Below are 19851 nucleotides of genomic sequence, written 5' to 3' on the forward strand. Positions count from 1 at the left end.
TCGGGCTAAAAGGCTCGGTCAAAAACAGCAGAGAAGAAACTTGGTTCCCCTCTCCGGCTAATTGGTTTATTTAAATCCGTAACATTAAAATACAATTACTGTCTTCTGACAGAGGGAAAGTAAAAACTTACCAAGTACCAATGTACTAGTATCACACTGAAAAGAAATTCCTTACTAGTAAAGGTCCTGCAATCAAATTGCTACTCTGCCGAAAGTGTCATCAACAAAACGTACATTGGGTATCTAAAATAAAGGTACTTGTTTTCAGAAGAATTGGCCTTTACTGACATAATCAAACAACAGGACGGTCCACTGTGTTGTGACTACAGCTAACTCAGAGCTGAGTGTTCTCCACCAAGGTGTAATTTTGTGAAAATTATCTATCAGTCTGAAGTGGAATCAGGAAAATTGCTTATGATATCAATATTAAAGAAAATCTATTTATTGTATTATTTAGTATTTCATCTTTATTCGTTGATGCATTTCTATATTTTTCAGGAATGTTTCTTTTAATGTGAAATCACTTCTTACTGCTGCTACCATAATGTCCAGTATATACACACACAACTAAAATAACGTGGGGCCTACCTCGACAGTGTTTTCCGAAGCGAAGGCCGGCTAGACTGCAGTCCTTCACTGAGGTCAGCATATTGTCCGCACAGCCGAATCAAGTGTCTTACTCAGAATGACCCCATGCTAACTACCAGGGACTAGGGAATGTGTTTGCAATTCTTTCCAAGATGAAAATAAAATTAAATAAATGAAGTTTGTTGCATGTTTACAAGCAGCTCAGCCAATTACACCCAAAGTATTTAAATCCCACGAATTATCCAAGTGTGGCCAAGGACAAAAAGATTTCCATCCAATGTTTTAATATTTTGTGGCCACGACTTATCTTGTTCCCACGTTTTAATATTTCATGGCCCCGTGATTTTTCATCTTTTTTTTTTCCACCGATGTCACCAGACGGGCTCCGTTGAGGGCAGGACCAGGGATCTCTGACGGGTGACTGGCAACTGATCAGGTATCCTACATGGTCCACCATCAATCAATAAGTGCAGTCAAATGTAGTTATGACAACGGGATGATACGTTACAGTGTATAATTCACCCATTTGCTCACTGCTCCTACTTGTTAACCCATTACATAAAATGACTCACTGGTCTACTTCACTTCTGTCAGAAACCCTCGTCACTAACACAGCTCTTAGATGCCCTGGCATTCTGCAGTTCTGCTTGCATATGTGTAAAAGTCCCCGCACGCTATTGTTCTAGTACTCTCGTATTGTCGGAGGCTGAGTTGATAAAATATGCGCTTGCTTGTTTCCTAAAGAAATGTCTTTGAGTGTCGCACCACAGTTTGATCCTCAACTTTGGGCCTTAAATTAATAAATCTCAAAACCGTTTAAAAACAGATTTATACATTTTGAATAAAGATTTGATTGTCATGATTCAAATTTAGAACTTTAGGTCTTTCTGGTCCTCCCATAAACTTATAAAGTATGAATCTTTTTACGCATCTGTTTAGGAGGAAAAGGTCAACATTTCTACATGCAAGTTTTGAATATAGGTAAATAACAAACGATGTCCACGAAGTGCTGTTTGTTAAAAGAAAATACTGTCAGAAAATATACATGTATCCAGATCTAAACACATTGGTGGCACATTCATCTCTAAAACAGGGAAATCTTTTTGCAACAGATATGGTACATCAAACATGAGCAGCAAAGTTCAAGTCAATCACAGGAACAACTTGCATTATAGAGAACAAAAAACCTATATATATATATATATATATATATATATATATATATATATATATATATATATATATATAAATAAATATACACACATACATACACTGCATAACAACCCCTAAACATTTGGCGTTGTATTTCTTCACATAAAATATGAATTATATTAAAAACTGTTTAGTTTAGTTCTGAAGTTATTTCAGTCCCGTGATCCTGATGTGTACGAACAAGGAGGAGGGAGGAATACTGGTCCCATCTTTGGATAAAAGGTAAATATGACGATAGCCTGAGAACACAAAACAAACCCAGAAGGATTAGGAGGATACTAGTCATGCTTCCTTTACTTTTATAAAAGCTGAATTGAATCTTGTGTTTTATAAAAACCCCTGCATGAAGTCACACATACAGATGGCTGACAAAGGAAAATGCGTTCATACAGTTTGGTTAGAAGACATTGTTCCAACACAAACTTTTGGTGCTCCTTACATCTTAATCTCCAGAACTTTGCCATTACACAAACTTTTATAAAAGATTTTTCCTGGTAATTCTGATAAATGCTGGTGGGATAAAAAGTACTTTACTGGAAAAGGTACTTTCAATCACTAGCCTTTCTAATCGAATGCAACTGAAACTTCCATCAAGCATTTTCTGCCAGCTTTTAAGTTAAGCAATGTAACATAGATCGATGGTCTGGTGAGAATATCTGGCCAAATATATACAAACACATTATTTCCTTAAGTGGGCGATTTATCTACAGTAACACTAACGTCGCAATAGAGGGAGTAGGTTTGTTGTAAAACTTGTAATGGAACCCTATCAGCCTTTACCTTGCTGCATGCAGGTGAGAGGAAGCGTATACTGCCCCACAAAGTCGTTTTTAGAAGTCTTGTCATAGTCTTCCACCACAAAGCGCACCATGGCCAGGTCAGGAGTGTGGATGGTGAAGCGCAGGGTGTCATACCACACGGGGTTGAACCCTGCAGAGGGAACAAATCACTCTGCTCAGAGAAAAGGCCTAATTCTGCGTTCTCATACATTTGGAGGTGGAGTGATCCTGTGCACATGGGTGTGACGGCAGTGTGTACTCTACAAATCAGTTGCATGTTAAAGCTGGAGAGGTGGCTGAGGAACTGCCTAATGTGTCAGAAGAACAACAATTAGTAAATCTATGATAAGGCAGGGTTGAAACGCTTTGTCAACATCTGCATGGCTTTTCCAGTGGTGGAGACTGCTCCGTCAGACTGAAAGGAAATTCAGCCCCAAACCCCAAATGTCGAGGCACACAAGGCCGGTAAAATTTAAACCTGATGTGTGTTTTTAGTGGGCCATGGACACCAGGGTTTGTCCTGGGCGTGCTGATGGCCAGTCAAGCAGTGGTGGAGAGACCTCAGAGGGTTGAAAATCCTGAAGATGGATGCACTATGTCCGTACTGCAATATCATTTAAGGGTCACACAAGGGGGGCTGGGGGTTGGTAACGCAATTAAACCTATGGCTATTTCTATTGTTATTATATTCTAGAAAATAGTCTTACAGTGCTTAAATACAACTATTATCCAATGGAGGTTGATATTATAATGTTTGTTTTCTTCACCACCAGTGTGTCACTGCCTCGGCAATGTGTTTCCAGGAATTTTGGTAGAATTGCTTCTAAAGGAGGGGAAGGGGTGGAGTAGTTTTGCTGTTGCAGACATCGGGGCAGGTAGGTGCAGAAAGGAATACAGGGATCCAGAAGCAGAATTGGACTAAGAATCATATGGGAACAGCAGGAGTACGGTTTGGGGGCTTGCAGAATGGCAATGACGGGTTGAACTGGATTTGGAGGAGTTGCCAAAACAACTCCTTGAAACAAGGAATGTTAGTAATCCAAGGTTTCAGAATGACCTGGTGTAAAGCCAATAACAGGGCTGCATCTTACTGCCAAACAGAATAGGTACAAAACAGGAAAACTGACAACACATACTCGGGAGCACAGCGACTAAATACTGTACATAAGGAAGGGAGGGATAATTGGGCCCAGATGAAACACATCACTAGCGCAGGAAACCAGACAAGGACGAAGACAAAGTAAGGGACTTCAAAGTTAAAGATGAAATAATCGAAAGAGTCTGAACAAAAGGAAATTACAAATCCTAAATGATAAAAAAAAAAAAAATCCAAATAAAACAAAATTACGAGTTCAAACAAAAGAGTACCGAACACTCCGTGTCATTCCAAAGCCGCCACACTAGGCAGAGATCCTAACACCAGCTCGTGGATTCACCCATCCATTCAGTCCCCTCTTTCTCTTCTGCTACAGGGGGAAGGTTTCTGGGCGTCGGGCCTCTCCTTTACCATTATTGTCGATGTATCTGGTCTCCTGCTTGGCTTGGTCCGTAGGAACTCCATGGATCTCCACTCTGACTAGAGGATCCACTATGGAATCCTCCTTGATGTTGACTTTGGGCAGCTGCTGGCCACTGATCACCTTAAAAAGAAACAGAACCAGCGTTCCCAACGACAGTTTTTAATAAATGACATCATTTCCAAATTCTTTCTTTAGATTATTTTTCCTTTTGTACCTGTATGTTGAGCATGACCGGATTGTAGCCGTCCAGTTTCTGGGGCATCTCAGGGTCAAAGGTTTTTTCAACCTCCCTCATGAAACTGGGCTTCAGGACGTATCCACAGCGACCATTCTGACTGAACAGGCCATCGTTCAGATCCATCCCTTCCCCGGCAGTCTGGAAATTCAACGCAACTAATGGAGAAGGAAAAGGCGTTGTGACCGAGAATACATTGTCTTCAGGCACTTGAAGAGGGTGAAAACATTGGCTGCCCCGGGAAACTTCGATTTTGACTTCAGAACCCCCGAATGTCTACAGCGACCAAGACCATGTCGCAATTGACGCCGCTGAAATGAGCGAGACGACAGATCTGGTGAGACCAGCTTTCACTTCATGAAGCGTTTTTTTTTTGTTCACGAGGCATTTTGGGCTCTACTCTCATGCTGGCACACAACATGAAATGCAGCGGTAGCTCAGTGAACTGATATTTAAACTACCCCTACATGGAATTGAAATAAAAACACAGTCTATTTTGTTTGGCCCAAAACTATCTATCTGATTAAAAGAACATTCAACACTCTTGAGGACACAAACTCAAAGGGGAGCCGTTGGACTGGTAACCTTTTAAACAGCAAAGTAAAATATTGAACTGAACATAATAGCTTTTCCCACCATGCACACACTGAAGTGCATTTGAAACATAAGTGACTATGAATGTCTGAAATGAAGAGAAGTCATTTGTAATTTTCTTCTGTGTTCACAACAACAAACGATCTATTCTAATGCAAATGTTAGCCCAGCGCAACACTGATGTACAAGACAGGTAAGTCACTTGAGATAGTGTCAGTCCGTCTTTCAGGTACAATTACCGATTTGGCACCCAGCATTCCACATTTCCTGAGGACCGAAATTGGAGGAATCCGTTCGGAAGCCACTGGGATAAACTCTGGTCAGCTGCCGTGAGTTATGGAGCACAAACTCGGTGCCTGAAATAGAGGTTATACATCAGATGTATACATACCGTAGTTACAGTTGACAAATACAGTGGAGCCCCTGGTACATGGTGAGGTTATCATTGCACGCATTAATCACTTCACCTTGGAATGTTTCTGCGTTTCATTGAAACAAATAAATAACTGCTGTAGATGTTCCCGGAAAAACATCGATAAAAAACCTTCATCGGTCAACAGCATCAATAACCAGCCAACACATTTGAAATTGTAAAGAGAGGAATAATGCGACGGGACTCACCGGCCTCTCTGAGGTGTTTGCGGGCTTTGTACTCTGTGAAAGAGGCCACCTCGTAGACCTTGGAGTGGATGCGGGCGTGCTTGAAGCTGTTGAATCGGACGCTCTTGCAGTAAACGACACAGTCTGACAGCTCCTTGGACAGGCGCTGCTTTGACTTCTAGGGCAAAAGACAAAATAAGGGAGAAAAAAAAGGGGTTTGTGAATTGTAATTAGCGACTCATGCTGGGTCAACACAAGTAAGCGTCGAAGTTTCTACTGTTCTGACTGTGAAGGACTTCAGACTGCTGTTAGCCGCTGGGACAATCTGTTTGTGCTCAAAAGCATTCGATTGAAACTAGCAGTGTCTGTACATTTGGGTCCCGCGAAGTCCACAATTTAACATTGATCAGCTTAATCTATTGAGAGTTCCATTCATACATTGAAATCAACGTTCCCCGTGTTGCCTCAGAGTTGCATCACCAGACTAAAAATGACAAGAGAGGCGCGGATGTGAGTCTTTCGGGCTGGCGTATCCGATACCTGTCTGGGCCTGAGGCCAAAGCATCGCACCGCGGCCTGCCGTACCTTTACCCTGTGACGCACGCTCTCGCGGTGGAGGTTGTCTCCGTCAATTTCAGCAACCTCATCTTCGTCGCTGGGCTCCCCAGTGAGAGAGTCCTCCGTCCCACTGAAGCTCTCCTCCAGACCACCAATTTTCTTGGCCTTCAGCAGAATCTTCCCCTTCAAATCCTGACAAATGTGTCAGACGAAATCCCAGGGTCATCTTTAAACATCCAGGTTTAAATGTGCAAGTTGGAGGATGCAATACACTCATGAGCTCTCACAGTCTCCACAGCATCTCACAACTGTCATTATATCATTGAACCATCACATTTCCACCATGCTCCCGAGGGAAGTACAGCATTTTTCGCGACATCACTCTATAGATTTCCTGCCACTGTTATAGATCACAAGTCACACGGGCAAGGATCGGAATCAGTGACTATACAGTAATTCATAAACCAGAGTGTGTAGACATTTGATAGCTCGGAACACTTCCTGGGCATAATCTTGACGTGGCTGCGGTGTAAATCATAAAGTTGTTAAAATGGTGATGCTGTTCCTATGAGACTGTTGTGCATCTGACGCATTACTGTACTTTTATAAAGAAGTAAAGGCTACCGCAAACAGTGATTCAATGTGTGGATGACTAATGCCTCACTAATTAAACGGCTAAAACCAACAGCTTAGTAACTGAGAGTGATGAAGACATAAATCAGACACTGTCGGTATGTCATATAAACAGTTGAAGCAGTCAAAGGATAATACTGTCACTAAAGCTCTTCACATTGATGCTTGAGGACAGAACAAGCATGGTGTACCCTGAAGCGCATCAACCAACAATTCAGTACGGTTAAAAACACTGCCACTTTATGGGCATACATATAAAAATTCTAGGCACGGGTGTTTTGACAGGCCTCCACATCTCCTCAGGTAATCTGAAATGGCTTTTGGGGTTGGCATTCCTCATTGAGGCCTCGTTGAAATGGATGAGAGGTGTACCTAACCCTTTTTGCTACAAAGCCAGCTGGTACAATGGAGAATGAGGCAGGGTTGGGAGGACCGTGGACGGCACAGCTCACCTCAGGGGACGGCAGCCGGATGGGCGCCTTGCCGTCCAATGTGCTTTTCAGCAGCTTGTCACCGAGAATGTGGTTGAGGTGTTGGGCCATGACTCTCTGCTGCTCAACACTGCAGTGGTTCTCAATGGAGAGGATGACTGGATAGTCCGATACCTGGATGAGGGACAGGAGGAGGTGCAAAGATGCAGGGAGGGAGCGCGTTTGTAATATAATCTCGGAGAGCATTGTCATAGGCGAAAGGTAACACGCCTGCCGCCGTGACACCTGCGGGCTGTGCCTTGGCCCGGCTGAAAGGGCGGCAGATGGATGGACAAGGGGTCGCGGTGCAATAATATTCAGTCTGACAAGCGCAACCGGCAGCTCTTCAATTTGGCACAAGGCTGGAACCCAGCACAGAGTTGGGGCTGATCACTGGCACTGTGGCAGCACGGCCTCGTGAACCTTTCAGAATAAATTCTGGGCATCGCCACCTCTTATGGAAAATACAATGAGGTGCTGAGAAGATGCTGAAAGAAGCCACGTGGGTGACGAAACATGTTGGATCGACTTGATTGTATTTGTTTTTTTCAGATAGAGGTTAGGTGACCTCAGCAATTTGTTTTAAATTGAAATACTGGTGTCACGATACGCAGACTATTAGCGTAATAAAATATGAATTATTGATATTGCGTGTCTCTGCCTTTGTTAAGTTACTTTGGTTACTCCTTGTATTTTTTTGTATTTAGTGCGCTATTTCATATATATATGTAGTTTACTTCCTCGTGTGTAGTCACTTGTGTGTCTCTTGCCCCAGTGATTGTCTATACTGTACCTGTTCCTAATGTGTCTCACCAGTGTCCCATTACCTGTCCCTTCTTGTGTCTCTCTAGTCTCTGTGCTTCCCTTTTGTCTTTGTCAGTTCGTCTGTGATTATTGTTTTTATCATTCCTGTGATGTCTCTCGTGCCTTGTTCCCTGGTTTGGTTTTTAATAAAAAATATTATTTTTATTGCACTTTGCATTTGGGTCCTGCTTCTTCGCACATAACGTTATCAAATAGGCAAAACAAATCTTAAAGGACGAAACAGGATGAATTTCTTTTATCTTTATAGATATAGTGATAATATCGTTGACGTGAATCATTTTGCAATTGATTAATGTTGAGTGTACATGTGATATTGCTACAGCCCCATATTGAGACGTCTTCTAAATTATCTTAATTTTTTCATTCCAAGCTCTGGACAAAATATGGTGTCGTCTTCCTGAATCAGACAAAGTTTGCATTTACCTCTACAATGCACCATAATCTGCAAAGTTAAACAACTGGATCAGGTGACGCTACCTTGAAGGCGTATTTGCCCACTGCGCTGACCACGTCCTTGAAGAGTATCTTAGAGGTGAAAGTGTGTCCGTGATAGACGATGGGCTCTCCGTTGGCACCGTCCCAGCAGTCCACCTCCACACATCGGCAGCCGCGTTTCAGAGCCCTTCACCGCAAAGACAAATATGCGTTCATTCACTCAGGCTTCATTAAGAACTATAGGCCGGCCACAAATCCCTTCATCGCTTCATTTCTGTTCATGCCAAAGTAAGCCTTGTTTCAACTACTAAAATGAATTCAACTGAATGAAATAAAAGAATTTGATGTCACGACTTCCACGTTATTTATTAATCAATTTTGTTAAACTTAAGAAAGGTGAATGTTTAATGCGGGACAATGTTGCTTGAGACTTAACGTGCATAGGGAGATAGAGAGATCATCAGGTAAGTGGTTTCCGCCGTGGGGAAACCCTGAAATCTATGACTTGAAGAATCATCTAATCTTATCTGATTGACTCTGCTTTTTGCTCAGTTTATACTTTTTATTCTTCATACTGTAGGTGCGCTTGTGGCTCAGGAGATAGAGCGGGTCACTGACTTGTCAGAATGTCAGTGGTTTGATGCCGCTCTCCTCCAGTCCGCGTGTCAAAGCCACTGAACCACAAATAAGGGTTTGGTTATGTTTAGACATGTTTCCCCTCGCTGGAAATGCTACAGTAGATGTTAAAACTTCCCAGGACTGATCTCAACTACTGCAATCCATTGTGTCCAGGGATGAGTTGCCATTACTGGTTACCTGTCAGTTTTACTTTAGAATAGATCGTAAGGTTTTACTGATAACGTGTTTCACCTACTTTGTGGTTCAGCCCCCTGCTACACTGCTGAATCACAGCTCCCCTATCCCCAATTGCAAACATGCAATCATATACAAAGATATTCCACGAGAGACACACAAACAAACTTGGCAGAGCTTTTTCAATTCTCATCCAGCAGTGCTACCTGATGTACCCTTCCACACTGCTCTGTCCTCTGAGCTGGTCCTCCATTAAGTAGGTGTTGTGGGAGGAGGAGATGAAGTAATGGCACAGTGGCTGGCTCATGTCCTGGTACACGCCTCGCCGCTGTGGGCTGAATATGGATCCTTCAGCGGAGCCGAGGTACATCAAGAAGCCGTCAAATGTCATGGCATTCAGCAGCTTGGCTGGAAATACAGCGGAACGGTGTCACAGCCTTCTCGTATACAGTGCGGAAATCCAATCTTAAATGGTACAGGGGCCAGAACCAGGAAGCACCAGGTGATGGGTGGGGAACTGCAATTTCTTGCGGTTAACAATGTCCTCTTCTCTAAAGTGGGAAGTCCAAACTGTGACCGTAGTGAAGAAAGCTCAACAAAGACCTGTCTTCATAAGAGAGCCGATCCACAGTTTTTATACACTGGACAGCATGATTCAATTTTTTTTATGCTGTCAAAAGAGGCAGTTTTGTGTTGATTGAAGTGTCCAAGCCGGAGAGGGCTCGGGGGGTGTGACAGTAGGTGAGACCCATGGCGTTAGGCCAGTGACATCATGTCTATGGTGTCATCGAGGAGGCCACTGGGTTATACCAATATATACAGAGAGAGGGATGCTTTGGCTCAAGACATGCATGTCCTGCTCAATGTGCTCTACAAAAAAGCCTCTTGTGACAACATTTCTTCTTTCATTTTGTATAAGGCCTCCAAATCGAATTCCACAATGGCAACAATGAACCTAGGAAGTAGATACAGTAAATGTTTCACGGTTCACTCACCTCTGTCGGAGGGCTCATAGAGTTCAATGAGCTGCATGGCATACTGCTGAACGTTGTCCCCCACCAGCTGCTCCTCTCTCAAGAAGTGGTCCAAATCGCTGAGGGACAGCTTCTGGCCATCAGCTGAGTACCTCTGGAAAACCCTCAGTACATCCTCCCGCTGGGTCAGCATCTTGTAGAACAGCACAAACTCGTCATCCTCCAGCGTACCTGACTGGGATTTATCAGCCATCTGAGAGAGGAAGAGTGAATATTGCTCGAGGGCAGGTGCTCCAAGACTCAAAGGGGTCTAATAAGGTGGTATAAGACAAAGGTTACAGCAAGCAAACACATGTTCAATGCTCAAATCCATGGACAGGCCCAAGTTTGAGTGTTCTGCTCAAAGGCTCTCACTGTGAACAGACGGTGAGCATGTTGCTCGTTCATATCGACGTTCATCATCTTCAGTAAATTTTGCACTTCCTTGAAGTTCATCCTGCCGTCATTGTTCTTGTCTGCTTTCTTGAACCAGTCCCAAATCCATCTGGGTGCACGGTTAAGGAAAGTGGCTCGTTCAATATGTACTGGGCAGACGACCCAACACAATCTTTATCGCTGAATTGATGGGATTTCGTCTCTGTCGACTGTTTCTCATTTTGCAACACAAAGAGGAGGAAAACAATCAGTGAAAATGCCTTTTTCGTGGGCTTGGATTGGCCCGCAGACCTGCGTAAGGCATCGATGACATTTAAGTGAAAACACTGAGTGATGGATACTGGTCAAGTTTCTCTCGCTCCCCCATGTTCTCGAGGTTCTCAATCAGTTTCCGCATGCCCCTGATCCAGGACTCGGCCTCCTCCGCTGACTCCGCCACCAGGTCCAGGTTGGCTCTGCGACCGCGGAAGACCATCGTGAAGCATCGCTCCGCTGGGAACTCGTCGGCGATGCTGAGCAGCACCTCGGACTGGTGGCCCTCTCGTATCGCTTCCACATCACTCACTGAGACTGGGCACAATGGAAGACACGCAGCATGAGCTAGATAACGTCTAAAATGCAATTTAATCTCTTTTAAGGTAGAACTTATAACTCGAGTCAATGGGCAACGATTGTTGCGCGACAATAACTATTTTTTCCTTCCTCATCAATATATATACAGGTGTGTTAAGATGTCATTTTTAAATAGTCTTATTCAAAGAAGGTCTCTGAGATTCCTCTAATTGGCTAGCCCCCCTGGTGAAGACCCCCCCCCCCCCCCACACACACACACACGTAATCATGTGGTCTTACATGTGGAGTGGGCATTGCCCGCCTTCTTGGACTTGTACCAGATGGTCATGCAGTCATCCTCCAGTTTGAAGTAGCGCTGTTTCTTCCAGGTACGCGACTTGATTTTCCTCATCACGGCCCCCACTAGCATGGATTGGAGGTTGTCATCCTCCGCTATGCCTGAAAAAAGGGGGAAAAAAAGATCATAATCACGGTCGAATGGTGCTTTCACTCCATTGTATGGCATTTCAAGCATGAGCATGTCCTTTTGTAATTCAATTTCACCGTTTCGAACTAAGTGTAGTAATAGAACATGGGACATTTTATCACATTCACATCATGGCAGTGTTATGCTTTGGTTAAGACTGAAAGATCATTTGTCACTGGAGGTTTGCAGTAGTAGTTGGACCATTTCAAACATGAAAATGAAAAAAAATTGCATCAAAAGTTTAGTGTTGTCATGTGCAGGGTGCAATTTGTGGAAAAAAAACAGAGGGTGGTATTATTCAACAGTGTGTAACAGGAGTGGCTTCGAACTCCCGACCTCCGGCCTGGGAGACAGACACGCTAACCACGAGTTTAAGCAGCCGTCGCCGGCACGTCTCTTGGGTGTCGGCGAGTCATGTTACACACACGGCACCTATTACCCTTGCCCAATAAAACAATGCAAGAATTAAATCCCCCTTCCAAAAAACCCCGTGCTTCGGTGACATCCTGAAGGGGCCGTGGATTGATCAAGTGCTGATGGAACCAGGATCATTAGGTAAATCATCCATTGTCTCACGAACGCGAGCGCTGAAAGCGGGTAGTCCATTTGTGATTTTATCGTTCCATTGCACCATAGACTGTTCACCTTACAGCGCTTTACTTCGTTTAAAAATGTATATTTTAGGTATTTTATATGGTCTATTGGTGAAGTAGCATTGATCACTTTGAGGGGGGGATACAGTTTGTCCCCACCTGGGACAAAAATACTTCAGCAGAGGTGGGGATATGTCGACCAGAAAGGGGTAAATCACACGCAGATGAATAAAAATCTATCTCACATTTGGCCAGCAGTGACTGAATAGATTTTAAAAGGATCAACAAACTGGCCAGTACTAGTCAGATATTATTTTGAAACTGTCTATTTCCCGTAGAGAGAAAGGTTCAAACCAATTAACCACTCCACATCGGTTCAGTTTAGACTATTCAAAACTTACGGAGGCCCCTCCCTGTGGAAGCCATGAGGTGTCTTCTCACACTGCCATCTACGGAAGAGAACAGAACAGCAATCAGATCTACTGTTGAAAAACAGTTGCCATACTTTCAGTGTTGGAAAGTTATTCAGGCAATCTTGCACCTCCAAAGACCTGAAAATCTATTTGTTGGGAACGTGAAACACAGGCTTGACATGAAACATATATGTATGATAAAGATAAACAAAATATATGATAAAACACAATATGAACAAACAATGTAGCATGATAGGGTAATATAATTAAACATGTAGAGCATCCAGACATTATAATCCAAACTTATCATCCATTTTTTTTTTACGTAGAAGACTTGCGTATACACCAAGTGACACACATCTTACGTACGAGGCACTGAAAGGTTTAAATGATGACTGAGGGCTGTTTAATTGTTTTCTTTTCTTTCTTTTCCATAAATTCTGTGAGACTGAAAGTAAACATACGAGAAAATGTTTTGAATGCAACAAAAGAAGAGTAGAAATATACTAAACACGGCATGATTTTCGCAATGGTCACACAACACATGGCACATAATAGGTTGACGTAATAATCTCAAGATTTCACCAAATATGAAATAGTATAACAAAATATGCGTCATTCCTTATCCACAAAGATAAAACGTGACATATAAACTTACAAGGCTTCCCCGGGGGCTCAAAAACAGGCAGATGCAAAAAGGAATAAGCGGACAGCGTACCGGAGCACCTTACTGTGCAAAAATGTCAGAGCGAGATGGTTCTGATCCGGTGGTTATGACCCCGGCCATGTGATCTCAAATGACTAAAAAAAGAACAACATCGTTTAAAGCTGCATTCAGCCGATCAGTCTTTAGAGCCGCTCTTACCTAATGTACCACTATCACTTAGTAAATTAAAGCTGCTAGCGGCGAGTGCCAGGCCCTGACACACTCCCACATTGTGAAGGGGGGGGGGGGGGGGCTGCCTGCATGGCCCACTTTTCACCGGAGGGGCACATTTTTCACAGAAATTTTTTTTAACTCCACACAGTCAGATCCTTTGCCAAATTTCACGTTTGATAAGTGTGCCGCCCTGACGACACGTACAGGCCAATTTTGAATCATGGTCATAGCACCACCAACTGGAAACAGGAAGTACCTTTTACACATTACATCTAGCGGGTTATGAAGATCTCTCTCAAATTCAGTCAAATTTACTTCACGATGTTATAAAGTGTGTGATCTTTTGTCAAATGGGCAGTTTCAGCCCGGCTGCTCCTTTTGCGTACAAGCCACGTCCAAACAAGCTGCTGTCAGCCCCACATTATCAGATCTTCCTGAAATGTCAGATTGTTTGATCGGAGGCCAAGTGACAGCCCACCGTGACGTCGCTCATTGGTCTGTGAGCTGCCGTTTTGAAGCTTCGAGTTTAGCATTTTAAGCCAGCGGCATGAGCGGAGGGTGGGGCTGATAATTCTTGAGAGCTCGTCCACTGCGAGCCCACCTACACCTGCGACCGTGCACCGATTGGACGGCAGCCGCTGTCAATCACTCTGTAAGCCACACTCCACTGCATACGGCTTAATCGTCTATCTTACTCTTAGATGAGACCCTAGTTTACAAAATGAACATCATGCTGTATTGAAGAAGACTTGAAACTAGAGACTGAACCATAAACTCCTCGGGAAAATGCGAACTGACGTTAAAAAATCACGTCATTTTCTCATAGACTTCTATAGAAATGGATTTATTTTTGCAACCGGAACTGGTGACTACGTCCATTTTTATACACAGTCTATGGTTCAGGCCTAACATCTACAGACAAAATTTCCGTCTTGGTCATAGCGCCACATACTGGGAACAGGGCATTTCTAGATAGATAGATATATTCATAACCCCTTCTCTTCAAAAGTGATACAGATGTGCCCCAAATTGTCCCTTTGGACACGGGGACCGATAAGTAAAGTAACGAATGTCCGCCGCCACGCACTCCATGTAGCATCCTACTTGCTTGTGCGGTGAGATGGTGGTTGAGAAAGTGCACAGCTCCTTGCTGCACCCTGAAAGCTTGCAGCTTTGAATTGCCCTTAATTATTAATAATCGCATTCGTATGGTTATTGCTACACATGTGAATGTGGAACCTTTCACTGGGCCGATTTTGGACGCTCATTTGCTGATCTGCTGTGTTTGCGCTGGATTGTGTCCTGTCCTGGACTTTTTGTTGAGTCGCTATGTTGAGCTCACTGAACCAACTAATCTTCCCAAATCCCTGTCATGGTCTCAGCATTCCTGTTGCCTGTGGACTGAACTGACTCAGCGCCTGTCCAGCTCATTTCAGTCGATGAGTTGATTTCAATGAACAGAATCCGAATGATACACAGAATTATTGTTGCATAACCACCTGGTTTCAGCCTGCAAGTGAAGCACTATTGCTGACCACTGGATGACAAAAATGCACTTGAATGGTTTTACACGAATAGTCACATTCATACAGCTTTTCCTATCATGCATCGTTCACACACTGCCGTCAGGGGGCAACTAATGCCCCAGTGTCCGTTTGGAATACGTGCCAGAGGCCAGCGCATTTAAAACAAAACAAAAATTCCGTGTAGAGACGGAATAAAATGCGAATTATACGCACAAAAATCACAGGGGGAAAAAATAGTTCATAAATTCAGGGGAATTCCCCGAGCTCTAAATGGACGACAGTTCAGTTGCTGTGTTTCCCCGTGACGTGGTTCATCTACACAACGTATCCACTTGGAAAATGACAGACAATAATGCATCCAAGTAAACAATGAAATGAATCATCTTGTTATCTGACTAACATCTTCATAAAGACTTTAGAATCAAAGGTGTGATGAATATCCCCATGGTTCCTTCCTCTCCACACAACTTCACGTGTGTAAGTGTCAAACTGCGTTGTCATTTTTTAACAATGTAGTATAAATATCCAAAATATATATATATATATAAATTAATTTCCATCATACACATTTAAATGTTCACGCTAAGGAAGAAAAGGAGGAATTCCTGACATCTCTACCTACTGCAATATAATCGAAGAGGTACTGTACTGTATGTCTGACCTGCCGGAGGATCATCCCTGAGTCCCGGTCGGTGCCGCTGGCTGTTGCAGAGCTGGAGCGGATCATATTTCCCAAGAGCCGCTGCTGTCGTCCCACACAACACACATCAGCGATGTGACAGCCAGCGCGACAACTGGAGCCGGAGTCAACTCACCGTGGCACTCACTCGCCCCTCCTCCTCCTCCTCCTCCTCCTCCTCCTCATCATCACATCTCTCACCTCTCTGTCCTGTTGCTGTTAGACATTTCTTCAACTGTTCCAAAGCAGGTCTATGTTCTCTGTGTTCCTTGGATGAGGAGTATAGCTTTAAGCTGAAGAATGTTATAAGTCCCCCCCCTCCCCCCTTGTCTCTATTATATGAATGTGAGGCCTAAAGTGTCTCTGAACTTCTCTGCAGTACACAAGATAAGATAAGATAACATAGGATAGGATAAGATAAGACGAGACAAGACAAGACAAGACAAGACAAGACAAGATAGGATAAAACTTAATCAATGAAATTCACTTGTTACAGCAGGATGCCCACATACAGACTTGAACAGTTGTGCCATGGCTTTCCTCACCTGGTTTCAATTCAATTGTATTTGCATCGTGGCGAATCACAACCTACATTATCTCAAGGCACTTTATTATGGACGCAATATTCCGGGGGGCTCAGTACTATTTGATCAGCAGTGCCTATGTATCGGCACATTAAAGAAAGGCACATACATTTAGATTGTAATTTTCCAGACGTTGTATGTTAAGTTAACTGAGGATAAGTTTAGAATACTGAAAAATAAACTGGCTTATCTCCATGGTGTGTAAATATATTTCAGGAATGAAGGTGAACTGCTTTAACTTTTGCACTGTCTGTGGGTTATGCACTTAAATCCAAAGAGTTCTGAGTCGTGACAGGTTTGTTTTGTTTTTCAAGTTTGATGTCTTTTATGAAAAATCATTAAATCCATTAACTTCAGAGCACATTTCATTTGACTTGATCTTAGCCCGGCTTTACGGATCACTCCATTTTTGCTGGACAGCCTTGAACAATTTGTTTTCCTCGGGGATCCTGCCTTGGACTGATGTCCACCGTAATTGTCAAGAAGAACTTTATGGGGTAGTTGACGGTGACGCCGTGTCCTCGTCCCTCAACCCAAAGCTATTTACAATTACTCCAAAACCGCATTCCATTTGTCTTGACTCCCCCAGCAAACTCACCACTTCGTCAGAAACACAACGCTTCTGATGGTTATTCCATTTTCTCTAAAAACGGTCTGTTCTTCTGGTCGTGGATTTCACATTGATGGAAACATTACTCTTGGGTTCTGCTCCCTATTGACAATGGATGAATCACATCATTTCTTGCCATTTGTCAACCGCGCAGTCATTCTTCCGATCTTCTGTTCTACCGCGTCCCGAAGCTCTTCTGCTGGACGTAGATCTTCGGACTGGGGACGTTCACCGAGCTCACTGTCAATTTAATGAAACCGGTTTGTGGAAACTACTGTTTGAGTGACGTGTTGCATGGATGGAAGGGAAGTCGTCGGTATAGAAGGATGAAAGTGGCAACAGCAACAACACGCGAGATAAACTGTGGCTTTTTAAACCAGGATTGGTTGTTTTTAAGGGGCCAAAAGCATGATAAGAAAACGTGTCGCACAACATTACACCAACACCAGCGGCAGCCTTGCCGTGTTGACACAAGGCCGGTCGGCTGCATGGATTCCTGCTGTCCACTGGAGATTCCGAGACGACTATCGGCCTCGGTAGAAATCCAGCCTGTGCTCTCTGCAGCCTCAGATTTCCGCTCGTGCAGACGGCAGCGGAACCTGGCTGCCGCTGTAGCCCAGCCGCCTCGTTCTGAGACGCTCGTTCTGCTCACCACAGTTGTAATGAGCGGTTACCAGAGCGATCAGCTCCATCCAAGCCTGGCCATTGTCCTCTGACCTCTCCCGTCATCAATGCACTTCTGTCTGGCCTTAACTGGGCGGGTGGGGGGATGGGGGGTTTATTCGGTTGCTTGTTTGCTTTTTTGACACAATTCCGATTAAATTCCAGAGTTGTTTGTGCTGAACACCCGAGAAAATCAGCAGCCTCAGAAATGCTCAAACCTGCCGGATCTTGTCGTGGTCAAAGTCAACGAGAGCACATTTGACCCATTCTGATGTTTGATAGGAACACTGACTGCAGCACTGGATTTGCACTGTCACGTTGAGCTACATTAATCAAGGGTTTTGCAGCTCACAGTCGTAAAGTCAACTGAGAGAGGGCAGCGATCGGCCTGTTCCCCCCCGACCACTTGTGTACTGTCGTGCCAAGTGGAGGACCCGGCAGAGCTCCACCGCGGAGACGTTTTTCTGTCCCGTGTAATGTTACTGAGCCCTGTTCATCAAACTTTGAACAGGCCAGTTTAGTCGCAGGCCACATTGACGGCAACTCAGGCAGAGAATCGTCGTCAAATCAGCAAACCGTTCAGAGCGCACCCCTGGACTCATTACTGGACATCACTTAACGCACACATAAGTCAGTGAAGTGAGAATATGAATATCGCCTCGGTCGTCTTCATCCGCGCTCCCTGCTCAGTTCCTGAGGCATTAATAATCCACAGCTTCGGCTCAGCTTCCCGCCTCAAATTACACAGCCTGGGCAAAGATTATAATGGAGGGGCTCCCTGGTAAATGACCTCCTCGGGGCAAAGGAAAACATCAACCCAGCGACGACCTCTACAATGCCGGAGGTGAATCAGTTTTGGAGCAGGGTCGGACTGGCCATCTGGACGTTCTGGGGAACGTCAAGAACGGCCGTCCGCCCGATGGCCCTGGCTGGTATTTGGAAGGGCGAATTAATTCTTTTGTTTTGTCGTGCACGTAACGGTGGTCCGCCAGTCGAGTGCTCTGCTGCGCAGTGCGTAAACCTCACGCGCTGACATCATCGCGAGCACGTCTGTCCCCTGTATCCGCAGTAGATAGTGAGTTAAAAGCCACCCGGTGACACATGGCAGAATCATCCTACTTTCTGTTTTTTTCCCCCAAATCGCACCCTGAACAACACTACAGTCAAATAAATGAAGACAAATGAATTACTGCAATCGTTTTGGATCGTGTCATTCAAGACGTGCGCTGGTCGCCAACCGCCACCGAAAAACGGCGAAGAAGAGTGTATGACCAACCGCGTTGCGAACTCTTATCGTGTTCTGTCCCTACGACATGGCCGCAACTATAACTCAACAAGTTATGTAGCGGTCCCCTGTTGCCGTGGTTACAGATAAAAGGAAATGCACAACATCAAGTTGTGAGGACTTCCTCGTAATCCTCTCCTGTAATTGCTTTGATCCTGTGATGGCACAAGTATTAAAGTGCGCCGGAGGGGATCAGACAATATTTTGTACAAAACTGCCAGAGCATTAAGACGCTGAGATCAGAGAATTGCAGGCAGTTGGAAATGTCAGCCGCTGAAGAATAGCACACCTCTCAAAGATTTGAATATCCTCCCCGGTAAAACCAAAGCTCTCCGGACCCGTGATACACAGAAAGACATGGAGGCCCAGGACCAACACCATCTGCAGGAGAGACAGGCCTGGGAGGATCGAGAGGAAGAACTGCGTAAGGAGATCGCCAACGTCACACAGTGGAAGTCTGAGATCGAGAAGAGGTGGCGACAGGCCCTGAAGGACAAGGAAGATCTACAGGAGCGCCTGGACGTGGTCACCAAAGAGGCGGAGTTGAGCCTCACCGCGTGGGACGAGGAGAGAGAGAGCCTGCAGCGGCAAAGGTCCGAGGCCGTGACTTTGGTCAAGGAGTTCATGGAAGTCGCAGACGTTCTCCAGAGTAAAGTCCTGGAGCTGAGCCAGGAGAAAAAACGCCAGGAGGAGATCAGTGAGTCGCGACTCAAACACCAACGGGAGGAGGAGGAAGAGCGCCAGAGGTTTGATCAGATGCACATCGCGTCTCTCACGGAGGAGCTGGACGCTCTCCGGGGGCAGCAGGGCAATTCCGCTGCGGGGGAGCAGGGCGAGCCGAGCGACCCCGAACGACCCACAATGCAGAAACGTTTCGTGGGGCTGTTCACCCAAGGACTGAGGGGGTT

At 44.6% G+C, this 19851-nt stretch overlaps 1 protein-coding gene across 4 annotated transcripts; it reads right to left on the minus strand.

Annotated features, from left to right (window-relative positions):
* Positions 1 to 52: 52 nt before the first annotated feature.
* On the minus strand, positions 53 to 18926 carry plcd4a (phospholipase C, delta 4a). Of its 4 annotated transcripts, none has more exons than XM_047331093.1 (16): positions 18849 to 18926; positions 12705 to 12752; positions 11524 to 11682; positions 11013 to 11241; positions 10651 to 10780; positions 10258 to 10489; positions 9469 to 9670; positions 8492 to 8636; positions 7172 to 7324; positions 6114 to 6278; positions 5550 to 5706; positions 5168 to 5284; positions 4314 to 4492; positions 4087 to 4219; positions 2581 to 2730; positions 53 to 2039 (listed from the first exon to the last, which is right to left on the minus strand). In XM_047331093.1, the coding sequence occupies exons 2-16, from the start codon at positions 12727 to 12729 to the stop codon at positions 1948 to 1950; spliced, it is 2268 nt and encodes a 755-aa protein (XP_047187049.1). In that variant the 5' UTR covers positions 12730 to 12752; positions 18849 to 18926; the 3' UTR covers positions 53 to 1947. The 4 variants fall into 4 exon arrangements, with proteins under 4 accessions (XP_047187049.1, XP_047187051.1, XP_047187053.1 ...); XM_047331095.1 differs by lacking the exon at positions 18849 to 18926 and adding an exon at positions 15784 to 15958 and having other exon boundaries at positions 5550 to 5703; XM_047331097.1 differs by lacking the exon at positions 18849 to 18926 and adding an exon at positions 15784 to 15957 and having other exon boundaries at positions 10258 to 10429.
* Positions 18927 to 19851: the final 925 nt, after the last annotated feature.

The sequence above is a fragment of the Scophthalmus maximus genome, chromosome 1 (assembly GCF_022379125.1).
Source record: "Scophthalmus maximus strain ysfricsl-2021 chromosome 1, ASM2237912v1, whole genome shotgun sequence".
In the NCBI taxonomy this organism is placed as follows: Eukaryota; Metazoa; Chordata; class Actinopteri; order Pleuronectiformes; family Scophthalmidae; genus Scophthalmus; species Scophthalmus maximus.